Genomic DNA, 18890 nt, shown 5'->3' with positions numbered 1-18890 from the left:
CGCGATTCATGCAAGAAAAATAGCACCGGTCCTATAAAAATTGCATGCAAGTCTCTTGCAGCAATTGATCAGCTGGCTTTGAACTGCGCATGCCTTTCGCAATTTTTCTTGCAACTTGCATGCAGCAATTTTTATTGCTCCATGTCAAGCGGGCTTTACGGATATCAATTTGATACAATTGCAGTGATTACAGCTTCTCAGTTTTCATATCCTGTTATAGTAGGTAGGTAAATGTACACATTTCAAAATGAATGTGTAATTACTGTTAATTTTTGTCGTAAAAGTGATACAACACTAATAAGGAATTAAATTTAAAAAGTCGTAAGCACATCGTTATAGGAATTTCCATTCAGTGTGCGTACTGCTCATGGCGTACGATACCTGGTGGTGGCACTGGCGGCTGCCGCCCCTGAATGGTCGGCGCCCCTAGGCCCGTGCCTACGTGCCTTACTGGTAAACCGGCGCTGGTCTTCTCTAATTAAAGTAAATAAGCCGCATGGAACAGTTCGTTCGAACATGCAGACATAAGGCGAAGGCAGGAATAAACCAATCCCTTTCGGAATGCGATCAAAAATGTCAATGTGCAGCGGATTAAGATTTATCATTGAATTTAAATGGTACCATCTTTGGGAGGTTTATTGCAGATAATAACCTTTCGGAATTTCCTGATCTCGTTCTAAGTATTCTTACCTATAGCCCAGATGTCACGAAGGGTAGGTAATTAGTCATCGTACTTTGCAATAAGTGAGACTAACCCCAAACAAGTTTTTATATATAAACGGGAGCTGCATCTGCAACTTTCAGTCACATCATTTCTATAAATAGAAGAGGCCCTTGTAATTTTTAAGAGTAATTTTAAAGTTATAATTATGCCAATAATAGACGATTTCCAACGAAACAAGTAGGTACTTACCTATCTGTCGAAAATCGGTATATCTACTATATCGGGTATATTAAGGAGATATAACGATGCACACCACTGCACCTCTGCAATTATATGTTTTTGGGCACTGTTTGCATACAATATTACTTTCAGATGTACCCTTAGTTAGGGGATAGTTTTCCGTTCCCTAATTATTACGGAACTATATCATAAGAAGTGTTCAGGTCATCAATTCCGTCTTCAATTATTACATTTTTAGCGCATTTTTGCAAATTTATTTGTAAAAAGTAGCTTTTAATTTAATCCCACTTTGGCTGGCTGGCTGGTGGTTGGCGGCAAATGTGGGCGCGTAGAAGACACATTATATGGCAAACTCGACGCATCACCAACGTTCGTCTAGTTTGCCATGTAATGTGGGGCCGTCTTTAGAGGTGGAGGTATTACAGTATGTTGTGTACCTTGTTGTGAGCGAGTATTGTTGTTTCCATGTATACGTTGTGGATCATGTGTGTATGTATTATCATGCGTTATGTTTAGGAATTAGGTAATACCTATAACTCTCGCCAGGAAAGATTGTAGTACCTACTAGCGGTATACCAAAAGATACTGCATTTTCTTATACCAAGGTGCCACTTGGTACAGCTGTTCCTTAGAGCCATTTAGACGATTTGGCCCGAAGAACACTTGACATTTTCCGTGTGGGTGGATTTTAGAGGGGGTGGGGGTGATTGATTGTAACATTTTTTTAAAAACTAAATATGACCTAGAGACGAGATCTGGGTGTCGATTTCGTATGATTTTAACCCGACTTGATCCCGATCTACAATCTCTGTTTTTCGTAAGGTGCTAGCGACGCGACTTCCGGGATAGTATCGTGTCGATGTTGAACGAAAAGACTTTTTGTTCAACATTAGCACGATCTTCTATTCCAGAAGTCGCTCGCATCTTAATAAAAACAAAGATTGTAAATCGACACAAGGTGTGCTGTGACCGGCAATCTTTCCCGGCGAGAGTTGTACCTAGATGGTCATGGTTTTACAAAATTGCTTGTCTTACGAGCTTTCCGAAAATGTATGATATACCATACCTATTTTCAATAATAAATGATAATTTTCAATAATAATACATACTTTGGCCCTAACTTTGTAACGTGAAACCCTCATAAGTTAACTACCGATAACATTCATTTCAAATATATTTTGTCAAGTACCTACTAATTCTTGTGATCTGTTTCATGTGCGAGTTCGACTTGCTATACTTAAACGCGTGGACACTGGAGAGCCAAGCAGCCTTACTGAAAAGTGAAATCAGCTGGAATCACCGGAGTAGGACAAAAGGACACCGTAATCTGAGTCTTTTGAATTACCTTGCGCCCAACCATCCGAAGCTTCCCAAGACTATTCTCAATTTCTAGTGTGTAAATACGTATTGTTTTTAATATTTTTGTTTTGGGTACCAGGTAACGGGCGGTCGAAAAAGGATTGACGTCGAGTCGCCTTTGGCCTTTGGAAGTTCAAATTAAATATGATTTCCCATATAAACAAAAACTCCAAAGGTCACTCGGCAGCAACTCTTTTTTGATCGCATAGTACTTACTACACGTATTTAGTGTTATATGTAGGTATTGTAATTGTTTAACTTGCGACTTGCGATCTCGTTAGGTTTTCATGACCATATATAACTTGCCACTTTTTGTTATGCGCGTCTAGCTCTAAGTTTAAGGTTCTTTAGTATTAATTCATTTACCTTTTTGTCTGTATTAGATAATAATTATATTAAGTTAGCCCAAATCATTCTGGATTTAAATCAAATTGTTGAACGTTTTTACTTTCGCCTATCTATAGGCAGTTGAAGAATATGTTTTTGTACTTGTATGTGGAGATACCATTCAAACCATACCATAAAACAACTTTTACCCGACGCACCCATAGATGCCTAAAGTTATTTTTGATATAAATCAATTATCGGTCCACTAAAGCCTAAAGGTTACACAAGAAATAAGAATTTCATGAAATTTCAGATAAGTACTTAATGACTAAGCCTAGCTTAAACTTGATACTAAATGCTAAGTATGAGAAGGGACAAGTGCCTAGTAAGAAAGAACAGGTATAATTATTAATTAATTGTGAATAATGATATTGCTTGAATCTAATTTAATATTTACTAAACATTACCAGAAATATGATGGGGGACTTAAATGCTCAGAAAACAGGGCAGAGTAAAGTCACTGTGTATAATTGCTAAATGATTGGAATGCTCATTCCAACCCTTTAGCAATGTACATTAATTTTCACATGTACCCCGTTCGTCGTGCATTCCAGTCGTCGCCGAACATCCCTGGGGATGCATGGAATCCTTTAGTACAATATAGTATTTCCGACCAAAAAAGTATCCGTATAAGATCAAATAATCAACAAGCAGGATACGTGTACATCCACCATAAGCATCCTGATAATTTTGCAGTACGACGAATAGTTTCTGATGATCATTACTTTGCATTTATCATTTTTGTAATGTTAAATCGTCAGGATACACCTATAAGCAGGCATACCAAGCCACCTGAATTTCCTGTTACTTTAGACGTAATTTAAGGAAGGAATTGCACGTACTTACTGTTATTTTGATGACGTTTCCATTGCGTGACGTAGTTAGCTCTGTGCACAGATATACTGTTACTATATCATGATATTATTTCCTGATGATTTCTCCGTATTACGTTTGGTCGTTTTTTAAGAGGAATTCTGAATAAAAGATGATTACTTCCTTTTAATAGTAAGGTACATTTTTCTCCGTGTAGCCATTCGGTGATTTAATTCCGATTTAAGTGCTAAACAGCCTTTTAAAAGTTCAAAAAGAAAAGAATGTTACGGAATTATAAAAACACAAGAGAAGATATTCTTTTATAGCACTAAAAGATCTAAGAAATGTCGATTCGAAAGCAAAATATCCTGTAGAAGCTGAAAGTTGTGACTAGACCTAGAGACAGCTTCTCGGCGATTTTAATTCTGATTAGGGTGCTGGACAGCCCTTCAAAGGTTTAAAAAAGTTTTTCTGAGGAACTCAGCTGACGCCTAATAAAAAATACAAGAGAATAGGGATTTTTGTTTTTGGCACTGAGCAAGAGAAATTATCTCGTCGAAGCTTATAGTTCTGACTAGAGTTCCTTAGAGCCCCTTACAGATTTTAATTCCGTATAATGTGCTGAAGTGCCCACCAAAGTTCTCAACGTTTCCTTAAAATGATTTAGTTGACGCCTAATAATAAAAACACAAGCGACACTTTTAGTAGAAGGGAGGTTTTAGCTCTTACTAGAATTCTTACAAAAATAATGTGCAAAGAGATCAGAGGAGATTTTTGGTTAGGGATTCTGGAAATTTAAACTTCTGACTACAGCTCTGGCCATCCCCTCAGTGATTCTAAAACTTTTTTCAGAGTATTTATGTTAATTATTAAAACAATAAAATTAAAGGGGTTTTTACTTTTTACTTGTTGCAGTGTGTATTAATATGCTAGAGGGAACATTTTTTGCATAAATTCTACTGAGAAGTTTTTTTTTCAGAGAGCTTTAGCAGACAATTTTAATAAGAAAACTGGATATAGGAGAACTAAACTATTGTTAGTCTGAAATTTAATTGTAGGAGATTGAAGTTCTGAGTTCTGACTCGGACTGGTGTTTGGGACAGCCACTCAGTGATTTGAATTCTGATTAAAGACTTGACACCTATGACAATAAAAAAACAAGATTTTGTTTTTCGTACGGAGAAATATAAGAAATTTTTCGGTGTCGCATTTTTATTAGTTGACAGTTTTTCTCGTCTAATTTGCTCGGCAACAGATTTTCATTACCTACCTTAACAACCCAAATTTACTCCGTAAAATACAAACCTTTTGTGAAGTGAAAAATGAAACCCTGCGCTTTCAAATTAGCATTAAAAACTTTAATAGTGTTTGCAAAGCACGACAATTAGCCTGCTGAAGGCTTAAAATAATATTGTGGAGAGGAATGCAAATGCTTCGGATTTCGTCAACAACAATGCTCGTTTGTTTTTTTTTGCGCGTAAAAGCAATAAATTATGGCAGAGATAAAATTTCCTTGTGTTGCACTGTCGCTCAGTTTGTTTATGCGCTCTGCCTGGTAAAGAATTAACCATTTCTGACAATGCAGCAGTTCCTCGTAAAAAAACATGTTGGCGTCGTTTATAATTTCCCACTGGGTTATTCTGTTTTAAGTTTAGTACTTAGTAGTGCACTATCTTCCAGAATGGAAGGTGTTTATCTCCGGAAGTGGTTTTGTGCAACTTTTTGGGATTAATTCGAGAATTTTATAAGGTATGTAGGTACTTAGTTACTACCGAGGTTACTACCCAACACCTGTAATTTTTTAAAGTGCAGAAATTAGTGTGTCGTAAGTAGAAATAGCATATTTGACAGTAAGTAGGTACCTACCTATGATGAACGAATAGGATGCGCTTTAGTCCTGCGGTATCGTAGGTATATCGCTATTTTTTGCACTCCGATGGCTACCTATATCAGCTACAACAATTTCAATTCAATGTGAAAGTCCAAATTTGATTTTTTATAAACTTTTTGTAAAATGTTCAAGAACGTTATAAAGTTTTTTCGGAGTACCGTTTTTTTCTAAATAAAGGGAGCGAAAAAATATTTTAAATCCAATCTACCTACATTTAATAGTTTTTGTAGAGATGTATTAGATTCACTCCCTTCGCCTCAACAATTTTCATTATCTTCTAGACGTAGGTACCTACTTCATGTTCAAAAAATGATTTTCAGTCTGTGGAATTTACCATTGTAATTTACGAGTCTGCTAATAAATAATATACAAGTTTAAAAAGTCATTACGCAAACATAAATATGACGAGTGTATTTTCTTCCTAATAATATTAATGCCAGAGCCAGGAAAAAATACCTACCCGCACGAGATCCTTGCTCAATTCTCTTTCAAATGAGCCGCCTATCGTTGGAAGTGTATACAGTGTAATGAAAAATAGTGGAGCGTACATACAAATTTTGAAATGGGCATTAGTTTTACTTTTATTCGAAGTGTACATAATGGAACGTTGTAGCACAGATTTATAGTATATTTAAATCTGTGGTTGTAGTATATTATATTATAATATGCTATATCTTATATTGTGCTGATGTGCTCGTGATGCCGCTTATCCGAGATTGGTTCCCCTTCTTGGCGTCTTAACTTTCTAAATTTGCATCTGCTTGGTGTAGATTAGGTACTTTTGAAAATGGTTGAGAATTTCGCCAATTTGTTACAATCCTCCCTTTTAACCCTTCAAACTATTCTTACTGCGTGTAAACCAAACCAAACTAGAATCACTCCAGTATAACTTTGAAAAAAGTGGCGGTATGAATATAAAATTATGGTGGGTGATATAAGTGAAAACGAAGCGAATGCCCTGGGTGTCAATAGTTCTAAAACTTTTTTTGTAACTTTCCGTTGATAATGTCATAGAAGCTCGCGAAATCTTTCGATAATGTTGATCATAACAATTCACTACGCATACGATTTTAAATGCAGAACGTTAATATGTTCTACTAAACATAATTTATTCAATGATTTTATTGATGCGTTCGTTTCCTTTCTTTAACCTAAAGTATTCCTCTGCTCCGTCTTATATTTCGTTTCTGAAAAGCACGTGTTATCCACTTCGTCAAGAATAATGAACCATTCATGACAATGTTGCATTGAACGGTAAAAGAGCGTCATTTGAAATTTCCGATTGTAGGTACCTATTATGATTACAAAACAGATACCTTTGTTATGGTGGCAGCAACCAGCAAGTGGCTCGTCAGCTTTCATGTACCAATTTTGTGCGCAGTTTAAATTAGTAATCTTTTAATGCCTTACGTCAGGATTGAGATTCGTACGCACACAGTAATATTCCCGATTTATGAACTCGAAATTATTGAATTTGAAAGTTAAAGGTTTTATAAGGGTTTTTGAAAATATTCATATCACACGCCAACAATTTATGATGAATAGATAATTTTCGGCTTCGATTATCGAGAAATTCTGGTTTCTCTTTTAGTATTTGACAACCGAAATTGCAAATCTACACAATAGTTTCACGTTAGATGTGACATAGGTACGGTAACCCCATGTTATGTTTTTTCTTGTTTATTCAGTTTGTCACTGTTGTTATCCCTGAAGAAAATTTTCTTGCGAACGACGTTTGGTTACACTGCAGGCGCGATTTCGGATTCGATTTTTGTAATAATATCTCGTATAAATCTCTAATTACGTGAAATGTTTTTATTGCACGAACGCCTCTTTACAAATAGAATGCGTGAAGAAATTAAAACGATCCATTAAATCATCAATTAAAACATATTTTATACTGGCTAAATGTGGAATCCCGTTAAGGTCCTGTTAATTGAGGAGGATTTTAAATGGTAATTACCGGAGTATCAATGAATAGAATTGCTAACAATAGTACTTAATGACTAATTTTATTTGCATCACCAGATGCATTCATCAATTATTACTTACAGGAAAACCCTAAATTGTATCTCTTCATCTGTACGAAAACAAGTAGGTGCTCAAGATTAAGTAAGTTTCTATAGATGACTCATCCTGTTTTCTTGCACTTTACCTAATCCTATTGCAAAATTAAAGGGCATAGATACCAAGTGCAGGTATAAATCTACCTTCCATGTATTGTGGTATGTTTCATGGTCGCGTCCGTTATGAAAATTTGTAAAAATGTATTAAATATTCTAAGACTAAAGCAAAAAATTCTAAAATTACCTAAAAATATGCAAGTTTAGGTACTTATAAGGTAAATGCAGAGAATATCAAAATACAAGATATGGAAAAATAGTAATGAATATTTTGTTATAACCTTAGGGTTTATTATTTTCATTGTATAAGTGAATAACGTATTTCCCGAGGTATTTCCCTATCGATTAATTGAGAAATTGTAGTTTCAAGTGAAGTACCTATGTATAATAAAAAGTAAAAAGTGTAAACATCGATTAGTAAACGGTATTTATTGCCGAAAGTGTGAATCGGGATATCATACAAGATGTGCAAAGTTAAGTGAAGTAAATGAAACTGACGACGACATATATGTGTGTTGTGACATAGAAATGACGAAAACCGGCATTGACGCTGAAGATAAAATTCCTACTGACGACATCTGCAATTCTATAAGTTTAGAAACATTCAAAGAGATTATAACACAAAAAGATGCCATAATAAATGACTTAAGAACCCAGGTAAATTTACTACTGGAACACTTAAAAATTCTATCGAAAGCAAATAGCGATCCCGATCATAGGTCATCCACATCGTTGCATGACGGAAATCCCGTTGATAAACAAACAAAACTAAAGCTAAATAGCCAATCTTTAAATACCAATACAGCAATCGCGCGTAAAAATTTGCAACAAACCAAGAAAACAGACGACCGCAAAACGGAAGTTGCCAGCACTAAAGTACACACACAAAAACATACACCCAGCGAGGAACTACGCAAACGCAAAATAGATGTTCCTATGAAAGCACCAGATAATGAAGGGGATACTCAAGCTAAGGAGCAACCCTGGACAACAGTCGTAAAAAAAACCAAAAGGAAAGAACCCAAAACGGTAATGATCGGTTGCTGCTCCAGTGGCATACAGGAGATAAAAGCTGCTCCAAAAAAAGCCTTCCTATTTGTTAGCCGTTTGGACCCATCCACTACGTGCGATCAGTTAATTAAGTTTATGAAGAAGATCTGCCCTGAAGCTACATGTGAACAACTCACCTCGAAGCACCCTGAGAACTACTCGTCCTTCAAGATCACAATTGATATACACAACATTAATGATGTCATGAAACCAGAACTATGGGCTCCAGGTACTTACGTGACAAGGTTTTTTCACCCGCGCAAGGGCACCGAAACAGCGAAATGACCAGAGACATGCCGCTCACAAACATGGTCCTAAAGGAGAAGCCACCCGCCCAATTTCGTGTGTTAAACTTAAATATCCGGAGTATCCGCCATAAAATAAACCTTTTAAATGTTTTTCTGCATAATTTAGATCTACCAGAGGTTGTCTGCCTAACCGAAACTTGGTTAAAACAAGAAGAAGCCCTCAGTATAAAACTAGACTATTACAACCTCGCCAGCAACTACTGTAGACATTCCGACCGCGGTGGCGGGACAGCAATATTTATTAAATTAGGTATTAATTTTAAAACAAGGGAACTTTCATCCGTTAACTTAACTGATAAGGTATTTGAAGCCACTAGCGTGAGTATCGTAACGGATAATATAAATATTAATGTACATTGTATTTATAGGTCTCCTTCCACTAATAACAAATTTCAATTCCTAGACTCCCTGGAACAATTACTGCTATCACATAATTGTCTCAAGGGAATCAACATTGCATGTGGTGATTTTAACTACAACTTCTCTAGTACAAATGGGGCTTCGGGAGAAATCATTGAATTGTTTAATTCCTATGGTATGAATCATTGCTTCACAGATCATTCACGAATTCAGGGAGACTCGAAATCGCTAATAGATAATATCTTCACAAATGTGCAAGTGATGGATACAAAAACTATAAACAACTTGTTGTCTGATCATGAAGCACAATCAATAACTATTGGAATGCATTCAAATACAGGAGAGGCAACAAGGGTTAGTATGCGTAAGTTTACATCGGAGAATAAACAATATTTCAAATATTTATTAAGTAAAGAATCTTGGTCTGATGTCACCAACGAACTAAATATTGATCACGCTTTCAACACATTTCTCAGTACCGTACAGCATTTGTTAAACATTGCTTTTCCATATAAAACAGTAACCGTAAAAAATTTCTCCAGAAAACAATGGATCACCAAACAATTAATTGAAGAAGGCAAGCTGCTAAGAAACCTATACACATTGTACAAGCATACGCTCGATCCAAGCGTCCACACCAAATATAAAACGCTAAAGCAGGCCCATCGACAAAATATAGATGAAGCCAAAAGGAAATTCCATGCAAATCAGTTAATTAGCTCAAAAAACTTAACTAAAGCCACATGGAATCTAATAAAATCAAATACAAACCTACGCCAAAACAATTACAATGCACCAGTTAACTTAGACAACTCCATACGCACAAATATAAAACAGCAGGCGAATGCCTTCAATGACCATTTTATAAATTCTGTTGCAAATTTAACCAACAGGGCAAACCCCACAACCAAATCTAATATAACGGTGAGCTGGAACAACAAATCTATGTTTCTCTATCCAGTCACTTACGACGAAGTTCACAATATAATACAATCCATTGCACCAAAAAAAATGCTCTGGGGTCGACAACATTCCTTACATACTGGTAAAACAAAACGCTGAACTATTCACAAAGCCGTTATGTCGTTTAATAAATCAGTCTTTCACGTTGGGGCAGTTTCCGACAGGATTAAAGCATGCACTTATAACTCCCATACATAAAAAGGGAGATCCCATGGATTTAAACAACTACAGACCAATCGCCATACTGTCAATACTTTCAAAAATCCTTGAAATTGCTTATAAAACTCGATTGATATCATTTTTGGAAAACTCAAAACTACTGACCAACAGACAATTCGGCTTCACCAGAGGCTGTTCCACTCAAGACGCGATTTTATCTCTATATGGAAAAGTGTTGACTAGTTTCGATAAAAATATAAAAGCCTGTGGAGTCTTTTACGACTTCAGCAAAGCATTTGATGTAATAAACCACAACCTTCTCTTAGAAAAACTAAACCGATACGGAGTTAGGGGACTAGCATTGAACTGGCTTAAATCTTATCTATCCAACAGAACTCAATCTGTCAGTCTCAGAGACGCGTATGGAATACATTGCTCTACGAGCGCACCTGTAACCTTCGGCAAGGTAGTGTCCTGGGTCCCTCCTTGTTCACTATATTTGTAAATGACTTACCCGCGTACGTTAATAAATGGTTTATATCACTCTTTGCGGATGATGCATCCACGGTCATAACCCATAAAACAATTGAAGGTCTCTGCACGAACGCGAGCAACTGCACCCACGAGATGCAGTCCTGGTGTGAGAGAAATGGTTTGGTACTAAATTCAAAAAAAACTGAAATGGTCTTCTTTTCACCAACCAATATAAAAAATGATTTTAATATATTAGTTAAAATGAATAAGAAGTCACTACAACAAACCCAAAAAGTTAAATTCCTTGGTGTTTATATCGACGAAAACTTATCTTGGAGCACTCACATTTGTGAATTATCAAAGCGACTGGCATCTAGAAATTACTGTATTACTCAGCTAAAAAATATAGTCCATTTTGAAACCTTAATCTGTTTTTATTATGGTTGTATACATTCCCTTTTCACGTACGGAATAGTATGCTGGGGAAACGCACGTGATGTAACAAAAATATTCATTCATCAAAAACGCATTCTGAGAAATATGTTAAACTTACCTCATCGGTCTTCGTGCAGGCCATATTTTAAACAATATAGCATAATGACCCTCTGTTGCATTTACATTCTGGAATGTGTTACATATGTTAAGAAAAACATACACAACTTTAATAGGTGCGGGGAAATCTGCAATTACCCAACAAGATCAGCCAACAACTTGTTTATACCTTCACATAGAACTACGCAAATGGGGAGAAGTCCGTTCATCACATGCATTAAACTGTACAACAACTTGCCTAAACATTTAAAATCAATAACAAATCTGAAACATTTTAAATGCGATGTCAAATATTACTTAAAGAAACAATGCTTCTACTCTATAGATGAATACCTGAGTACCCATGACAACATATATTCTCAAATTTAATGTGATATTAGAAATTAAGCATAGCGACACTTTTAATTTGTAATCTGTGATTTGTAAATTTTAATTGTATAGTTAACTGTTTGTCTCATGGCTTCATATTCCATTATTGACAGTTCCATACATGTAATTATGTCAGAGAACGCAATTAAATATTATAATCGCGCATTTACCTACTCGTGATTCTGCATCCATTGTCCTATTTTGTTTTCTTAATTCTTCAAAGTGTATCCTTGGGTATACTCAGGTACATAAAGTCATAAACCTCTCGCCAGAAGATTGGCCGGTCACGAAACACTTGATCCCGATCTACAATCTATTTTTTCTAAAGATGTGAGGCGACTTCGGGACTACGTACCTATCGTGTTCAATGTTAAACGAAAAGACTTTTTCGTTCAACAATTGGCACGACAACGACCTTATTCATGTATTAGGAGGGTTAGGGGTTCACAAACAAACTGGTTGGTTGGCTACAATGAATGCAAATTGTGACTTACTAAACAATCGATGGCAATTCTTAAACTACCCCTATATGTATTGCGATAAAAATTTTTCAATCAAAACCTTAAGTTAATTATGTTCTACCTAAAAAATAACAAACTGTCTTCCGCGCACTATAATTTTCCAGCTGGTTTACTAGATTACCCTATAGGGTAGGTATATAAGATATAATAATGTTATAACCTAACCTTACAAGTTGTTAAGGTATAGGTACACATATATCATTTTTTAATCTGCTAAATCGGCCTCTGCAGAAGTGATATCGTATTATTTTATTCGTATCAGACACTGCCAACCGCTATTGGCAGAGCAATTTTATTCTCGTCTATGAAGAGAAAATTTGTTCAGGAGGCAGAAGGGGGAGGGGGAGGACAAGGGGAGCAGGGGGCGAAGGGGGGGGTTTCCCTCTTGAACGAGGAAGAGTAGATTCGTCCTCTGTAAATCTTCCCGCCGTTTAAAGCTTGTTTATGCAAAAATACTACTTCTTATTTTTTTAAAGATGTTCCATCCGCGAGTTCATCCGTGTAATCAAGAATTATTGCAGAAGTTTTCGGTTTGGAGAGCAGATTTTTGTGCCTTCGAAAAATTTCATTGCAGACGTATTTTTTATTTAATAATTTAAATAAGGAGGTTTTTCGTTTCCTTATAGGGACCCTTAACCAATTTGGCTAAATTGATTCTTTAAGGTTTTTATCCTGTTACACTGGTTATTGCGACGTTATTGTCAGACGCTATTACTTTCATCTTTAGTGTCTCTTTATTTGCTATATGAAGACGAGTTATTATGTAGGTACCTTTACTTATCTTTGATTTCCGGCTATTGTAATCTGTTATTGCGGATTGTGGAAGTAATAATTGTTTTAAATTTAAATCATATATTTCATTTTGTCATGAAAATGATTTTTCCACGTGGTTTTGCAGCCCTTTTAACAAATGGTTATTGTAAACTCTTTGCCCTTCTTGGTTTCTGCTTCTGATAATGTTGGTTATTTTTTACTGACGTTGAATAAAACGATATATAGAATTTAAACTATATTTATTAGTAGTGGACTGTATAGACGCGATACTGTGGCAAACACGACTGCTTACCTTCAGTAGCAATAAACTTCTGGTCTGTTTACCTGCCCCTTAGGTACCTACTCTTACAATACCGGTTTTAGTACAAAATACAAGTTTTCGTGGGGGGTTGTTGAAATCTTAAACATACACCCCCCATTGAAAGGATGTGTCTTTCAATAACAAACGATTAGGATAAGATACAATACATATTATACTTAACGTTAACAATATATACAATGATACATAATAGTGTAGCTTAAAGATAAACTAATGATTTGATTTTAATTACAATGCAAACAATTCCATTCAAATGAAGAGCTAATTTAAATTTCAATATAACTACTATATACAATGATGAATTGTTACAAAAATACTAGTTGTCATTAATTGGGTTAACTAATTACACGTCTTAATATGGGTTTGCTATTCCTCATTAATGGGAAGAATGCACAATTTTGCAACGGCTCTTTTCACAAGCCCACTTCCGGTTTTCACTGTCACCACTCTGGTTACTTTGTCGGAGCCGGGATGTAGCTCGACAACTCTGCCCAACGGCCACAACAACGGAGGTGTTGACTCGCCTTTTAACAAAACCATCGCTCCAATTTTTATGTCGGGTCGCTGTTTGTTCCATTTGCCCCTGGCTTGTAGAGTATGGGTGTATTCACTAGTCCATCTTTTCCAGAACTGCTGGAACATTTGATTCAGCCTCTCGTAGTGGTTCAATCGGTTCTCCGGTGTGTCGATTACGTGTTCTTGCGGGATGCAATTGAGTACGTCTCCAATTAGGAAGTGCCCCGGTGTTAATGCAAGCAAGTCGTTAGGATCGCTGGAAATGGGTGTCATAGGACGAGAGTTGAGGACAGATTCAATTTGCACAAATACTGTTGTCAATTGTTCAAAAGTTAGATGAGCATTACCTACGATCCGTTTCATAATCGATTTTGCGGATTTAATGGCCGCTTCGTAAAAACCTCCAAAATGAGGAGAACGACTTGGTATAAATTTCCACTCGATCGAATTGAGCTTAAAAAAATCGGAGAATTCATTGTCTGATAATAGTTGGATTACTTGTTTTAATTCTCTGTTTGCACCTACAAAGTTTGTGCCATTATCTGAATATAACGACCTACAAATGCCTCTTCTACCGACGAATCTTTTAAATGCGTTTAGAAACGCTGACGTGGATAAATCGCTAGCTACCTCCAAGTGAACAGCTTTGGTAGCAAAGCATAGAAATAAGCACAAGTACGCCTTTACAATTTTGCGATTACGCGTTTTCCCGTCTTTAATCAGGAAAGGGCCGGCGTAATCAACAGCTGTGTGCAAAAATGGCCTTGTTGGCTGAACCCGTTCATGTGGTAAGTCCCCCATAAAGGGTGTTTCCGAAATGTATCTAAACCTAGCACATTTTACGCATTTGTGAATTACCTTTTTTACCGTGCTACGACCATGAATCGGCCAGAATCTGGTACGGATAAGAGCTAACGTGCCTTCAACTCCACTGTGCATATTTCGTTTGTGCTCGAAATCGATGATTAAATTAGTGAATGTACAATTGGAGGGTAAAATAATGGGATGCTTGTGATCAGAGTGTAATAATGATTTTGACAATCTTCCCCCCACACGAAGTATGCCATTTGTGTCGATGAAGGGATTTAAAGTTAAAATTTTTGAAGTTTTGCTTAGTGTTTTTGATGTTTTTATTTGTTCCAAGGCTTGGCTAAAATATTGTCCTTGCACTAATACAATTAATTTGCGCATTGCGTTGTTAATCTCTTTATTGGTTAATTCGCCGCTTAATTTCTCCCCCTTGTGTGTGCTCGTATTTTGTAGGAAGCGCAATACATATGCAACCACTCGTTGCAACTTGATTAAGCTAGAATATTTTTCAAGTATTTGGAATTCGTGTTTCGCGTTGACTCCTACAAAGGCTGAAATTTTGAAACCTTTTTTAACCTCTGGTAATTCGTTTAATTTTGTGACTTTTTGCAAAGTATACGAAGTGTCTGCTAGCCATGGCGGTCCCTCCCACCAAAACTTGTTTTCTAAAATCATCTCTGGACTAAGTCCGCGCGATATAATGTCGGCAGGATTGTCACCTGATCTTACGTGATACCAATGTGACCGGTCGCTAAGCCGGTGAATTTCATTAATTCGGTTTGCGACGAAAATTTGAAAGGTTGTTGGTTCTGATTTGATCCATGATAACGCAATTGTGGAATCACACCAATAACAAACCCTATTGAAATTTGCTTTGAAAGAATTAATAACCTTGTACATAAGGTTAGCTAAAAGAACTGCTCCGCATAACTCTAACTTGGGAATCGTGATTGTTTTTAGTGGAGCAACTCTGGATTTCGCGCATAGTAAATTACACTTTATGTTTCCTTCCTTATCTTTGCTGCGAATGTAAACGCAGCAAGCGTATGCTGCTTCGGAAGCGTCACAGAAACCGTGCAACTCTAATTCTGTATAATTTTGAATCGTGACTTGTCTGGGCAACCTGACATTTTCTATATTTTTTAGGCTATTTACAATTCGCTTCCATTCCGTATAAATGTGTAACGGCACTGACTCGTCCCAGTTTAATTGTTCAGACCATAACCGTTGCAATATAATTTTAATTTTAACTGTGATCGGTCCTAGCAACCCTAGCGGATCAAAAATTTTGGCTACAATAGATAATATAGTGCGCTTAGTTACTTTATTTTCGTTGACATCAAATGATAAAGAATACCCAATCGTGTCCCTATTATTGTCCCACATCAAACCTAAGGTCTTTGTGCCCTTGTCGTCGGAAATACAATAATGATCTTCTTGGCGTTTGGAATCTGAATCTTGAAGTAATAGCGTATGATTTGAAGACCACTTTCTTAATTTAAACCCCGCGCCCGACAAAATTTCGTTAATGTGCTCCTTTGTTTCAATGGCCTCCTCTATGGTTTCAGTTCCGGTTAGCAGGTCGTCCATATAAAAATCGTTTATGATTGCGCCGCTTGCCTTAGGTGAAGTGTCAAGGTTATCGAGCCCTAATTGACGTAAGCAACGCACCGCTAAAAAAGATGCCGGAGCGGTGCCGTAAGTGACGGTATTTAATTTGTAATATCGTAATGGTTCGGATTCGTGACTACGCCAAACAATTCGTTGTAAATCTCTTTGGTCGTCGGCTACCATGATCTGCCTGTACATTTTTTCAATATCGGCTGTATAGACAATATTATGTTTACGAAATCGTGTAATTATAGAAAATAAATCGTCCTGAATGTGTGGACCGACGCATAATTTTTCGTTTAAAGACCAACCCGATGAAGACTTGCACGAAGCATCAAACACCACCCTCAATTTCGTCGTGGCGCTAGAATTTTTGATCACCCCGTGATGCGGTAAATAAAATATAGGATGATAATCATTATTTTCCATTGTACGTTTAACTTCACTCATATGACCAAGGTTTTCATATTCCCGAATGAAATCATGATACGACCCTTTGAATATGGGATCGCGTGAAAAGCGTTTCTCTAATGACAAGAATCGGCGTGTAGCACTATCTAACGAATTTTTAAAATCAAAGTTTTCATCCCGCATAGGTAAACGAACTACAAACCTACCGGTGGAATCGCGTTTATAATTTTCCGTAAAATGTCGCTCACAAAATGCTTCCTCGTCGGTGAGTTGACGTGGAGCATCGCATTCCTCAATTTTCCAAAATTTTTCCAATTGGTTTTGTACGTCCTGATTAATCGAATGCAACGCGTTGATTTCCGTTTTTGAATGACTTACTGACCCTGCAAATACCCAACCCAAACGAGTTTTTTGAAGAATGACGTCATGATTTTCCAATTTAACTTGCCCTATACACAAAAGGTTCCAAAATACCCCCGCGCCTAATAATACATCTATCTTGGCGGACACATTGAACTCCTGATCTGCGAGATCTATACCGTTGGGAATTTCAATATTGCTTATATCGATATCACTTATCGGTACCTTACCCGTTATGTCCCGTAATACCAAAAATGTTAATTCCCGCTTGAACCCATTGTGTACTGAACTAATCTCGGTCGTGATTTGTGTTGTTATATTTGTCGTAGATTTATCGATTCCGCCTATGCACATATTAATTTTCGATCCCTTCAACCCCAATCTTTCGAATAATTCTCGCGTAACAAAGTTCGACTGGGAGCCAGAATCTAGCAACGCGCGGCACGAAATTATGTTACCCCTTGCGCCCCGCAAGTTAATTTTTGCGGTTGATAATATGACATAAGGTTCGCTACGTAATGAATGGGCATTAATTGTCATTTCGGGATTAGATCTGACCAAATGGCTCTGAAGTTGATTACTGCTACTGGGTTCGGGTGCTCTGCTATTACTTGGTATTGTACGAGGTGCAGTATTTCCTGACTGGTTTTCCTCCGTACGGTCGTTACCATAATTATGGAGAATTGTGTTATGATTGCGATTGCATTTTTTACAGTAGGATGAATGACATTCATTGTTTAAGTGATTAGGACGGAAACAATTAGCACACAATTTTAATTTTTTAATCTCATTCCATCGATTTTGCACGGTCAATTTCAAAAAATCTGGACAACGAAATAGGAGATGATCCTTTTTACAATAATGGCAACGAAGTGAATTGGATTTTTCGGTGGCTAAATGGCTTGCTGAATTGGCTCTTTTATAAAATAACTGTTTCGAGAAATTATCGCCACTCATGTTTTCTAATATTTGACACCGCTCGACCAAAAACTTTAACAAATCGTCCAAACTTGGTAGCTCAACCTTGTTTACGGAGGATTTCTCCCATTCGTGTTTAGTAGCACTATCAAGTTTGGTTGTGATTATGTAAATTAATAAAATATCCCACTGGTTCGTGGGTAAGTTCAAACTTGTTAATGACCTTAAATGTTTGTTAAAGCTGTCAATCAATGAACGTAACGATTTATGAGATTCTTTGACCACTAAAGGTAATTCAAAAATGCCCTTAATATGCGTACTGATTATCAATTTTTTATTTTCATAACGTTCCTTTAATAGATTCCAAGCTATTACGTAATTTGCCGTCGTTACCTCTAATGAATTTAATAAATGAGCGGCTTCACCCTTTAAGGCCGATTTTAAATAGTAAAAACGCTGAACACTGCTTAACGAATCGTTTTTGTTTACGAGAGCATCAAATGTATCATAAAAACTCAACCACTTATCATAGCTACCGTCAAATTCCGGCAGGTGAATAGTAGGCAATTTAATAATACTTTGTGATTGCAATAAATGGCTTTGATTAATGTTTGGAGTCGTGGAAGAGACATTTGTTTGGTGCTGCTCTAAAATTTCTTGAGCCTTCGACGTGATTCTAAAATAATTATTTTCAAATTCCTCTAATTGTTCGTAATCTTCCGAATTTTCCAAACGCTCAATTAGATTTTGAACCCTTGCAAATTCTTGTAATAATGGTTCTGTTTTAGCTAGTCGATTTTTTAATTCAAAAATATTTGATGAACCATTAAAATCCGATAAAAATGATTGAAAACGGGTCAATGCGGATTTCAAATTTGTACGATTTTTTCTTTGTGTTTTTAATTCCTCCTGCAATTCCGGAGTTGCCATAATGAAAA

General features: G+C 36.6%; 1 protein-coding gene across 1 annotated transcript; it reads right to left on the bottom strand.

Moving 5' to 3' along the window:
- Nucleotides 1-13692: 13692 nt before the first annotated feature.
- LOC116169144 lies at nucleotides 13693-17574 on the bottom strand. The gene is made up of 2 exons (XM_031485171.1): nucleotides 15544-17574; nucleotides 13693-14295 (listed from the first exon to the last, which is right to left on the bottom strand). The coding sequence occupies exons 1-2, from the start codon at nucleotides 17572-17574 to the stop codon at nucleotides 13693-13695; spliced, it is 2634 nt and encodes an 877-aa protein (XP_031341031.1).
- Between the last annotated feature and the right edge of the window lie 1316 nt (nucleotides 17575-18890).

The sequence above is a fragment of the Photinus pyralis genome, unplaced genomic scaffold, assembly GCF_008802855.1.
Source record: "Photinus pyralis isolate 1611_PpyrPB1 unplaced genomic scaffold, Ppyr1.3 Ppyr1.4_LG4, whole genome shotgun sequence".
NCBI classification, from domain to species: Eukaryota; Metazoa; Arthropoda; class Insecta; order Coleoptera; family Lampyridae; genus Photinus; species Photinus pyralis.
Note: the sequence above shows the minus strand (reverse complement) of the source record. Positions and strands in the feature narration are given on the sequence as shown.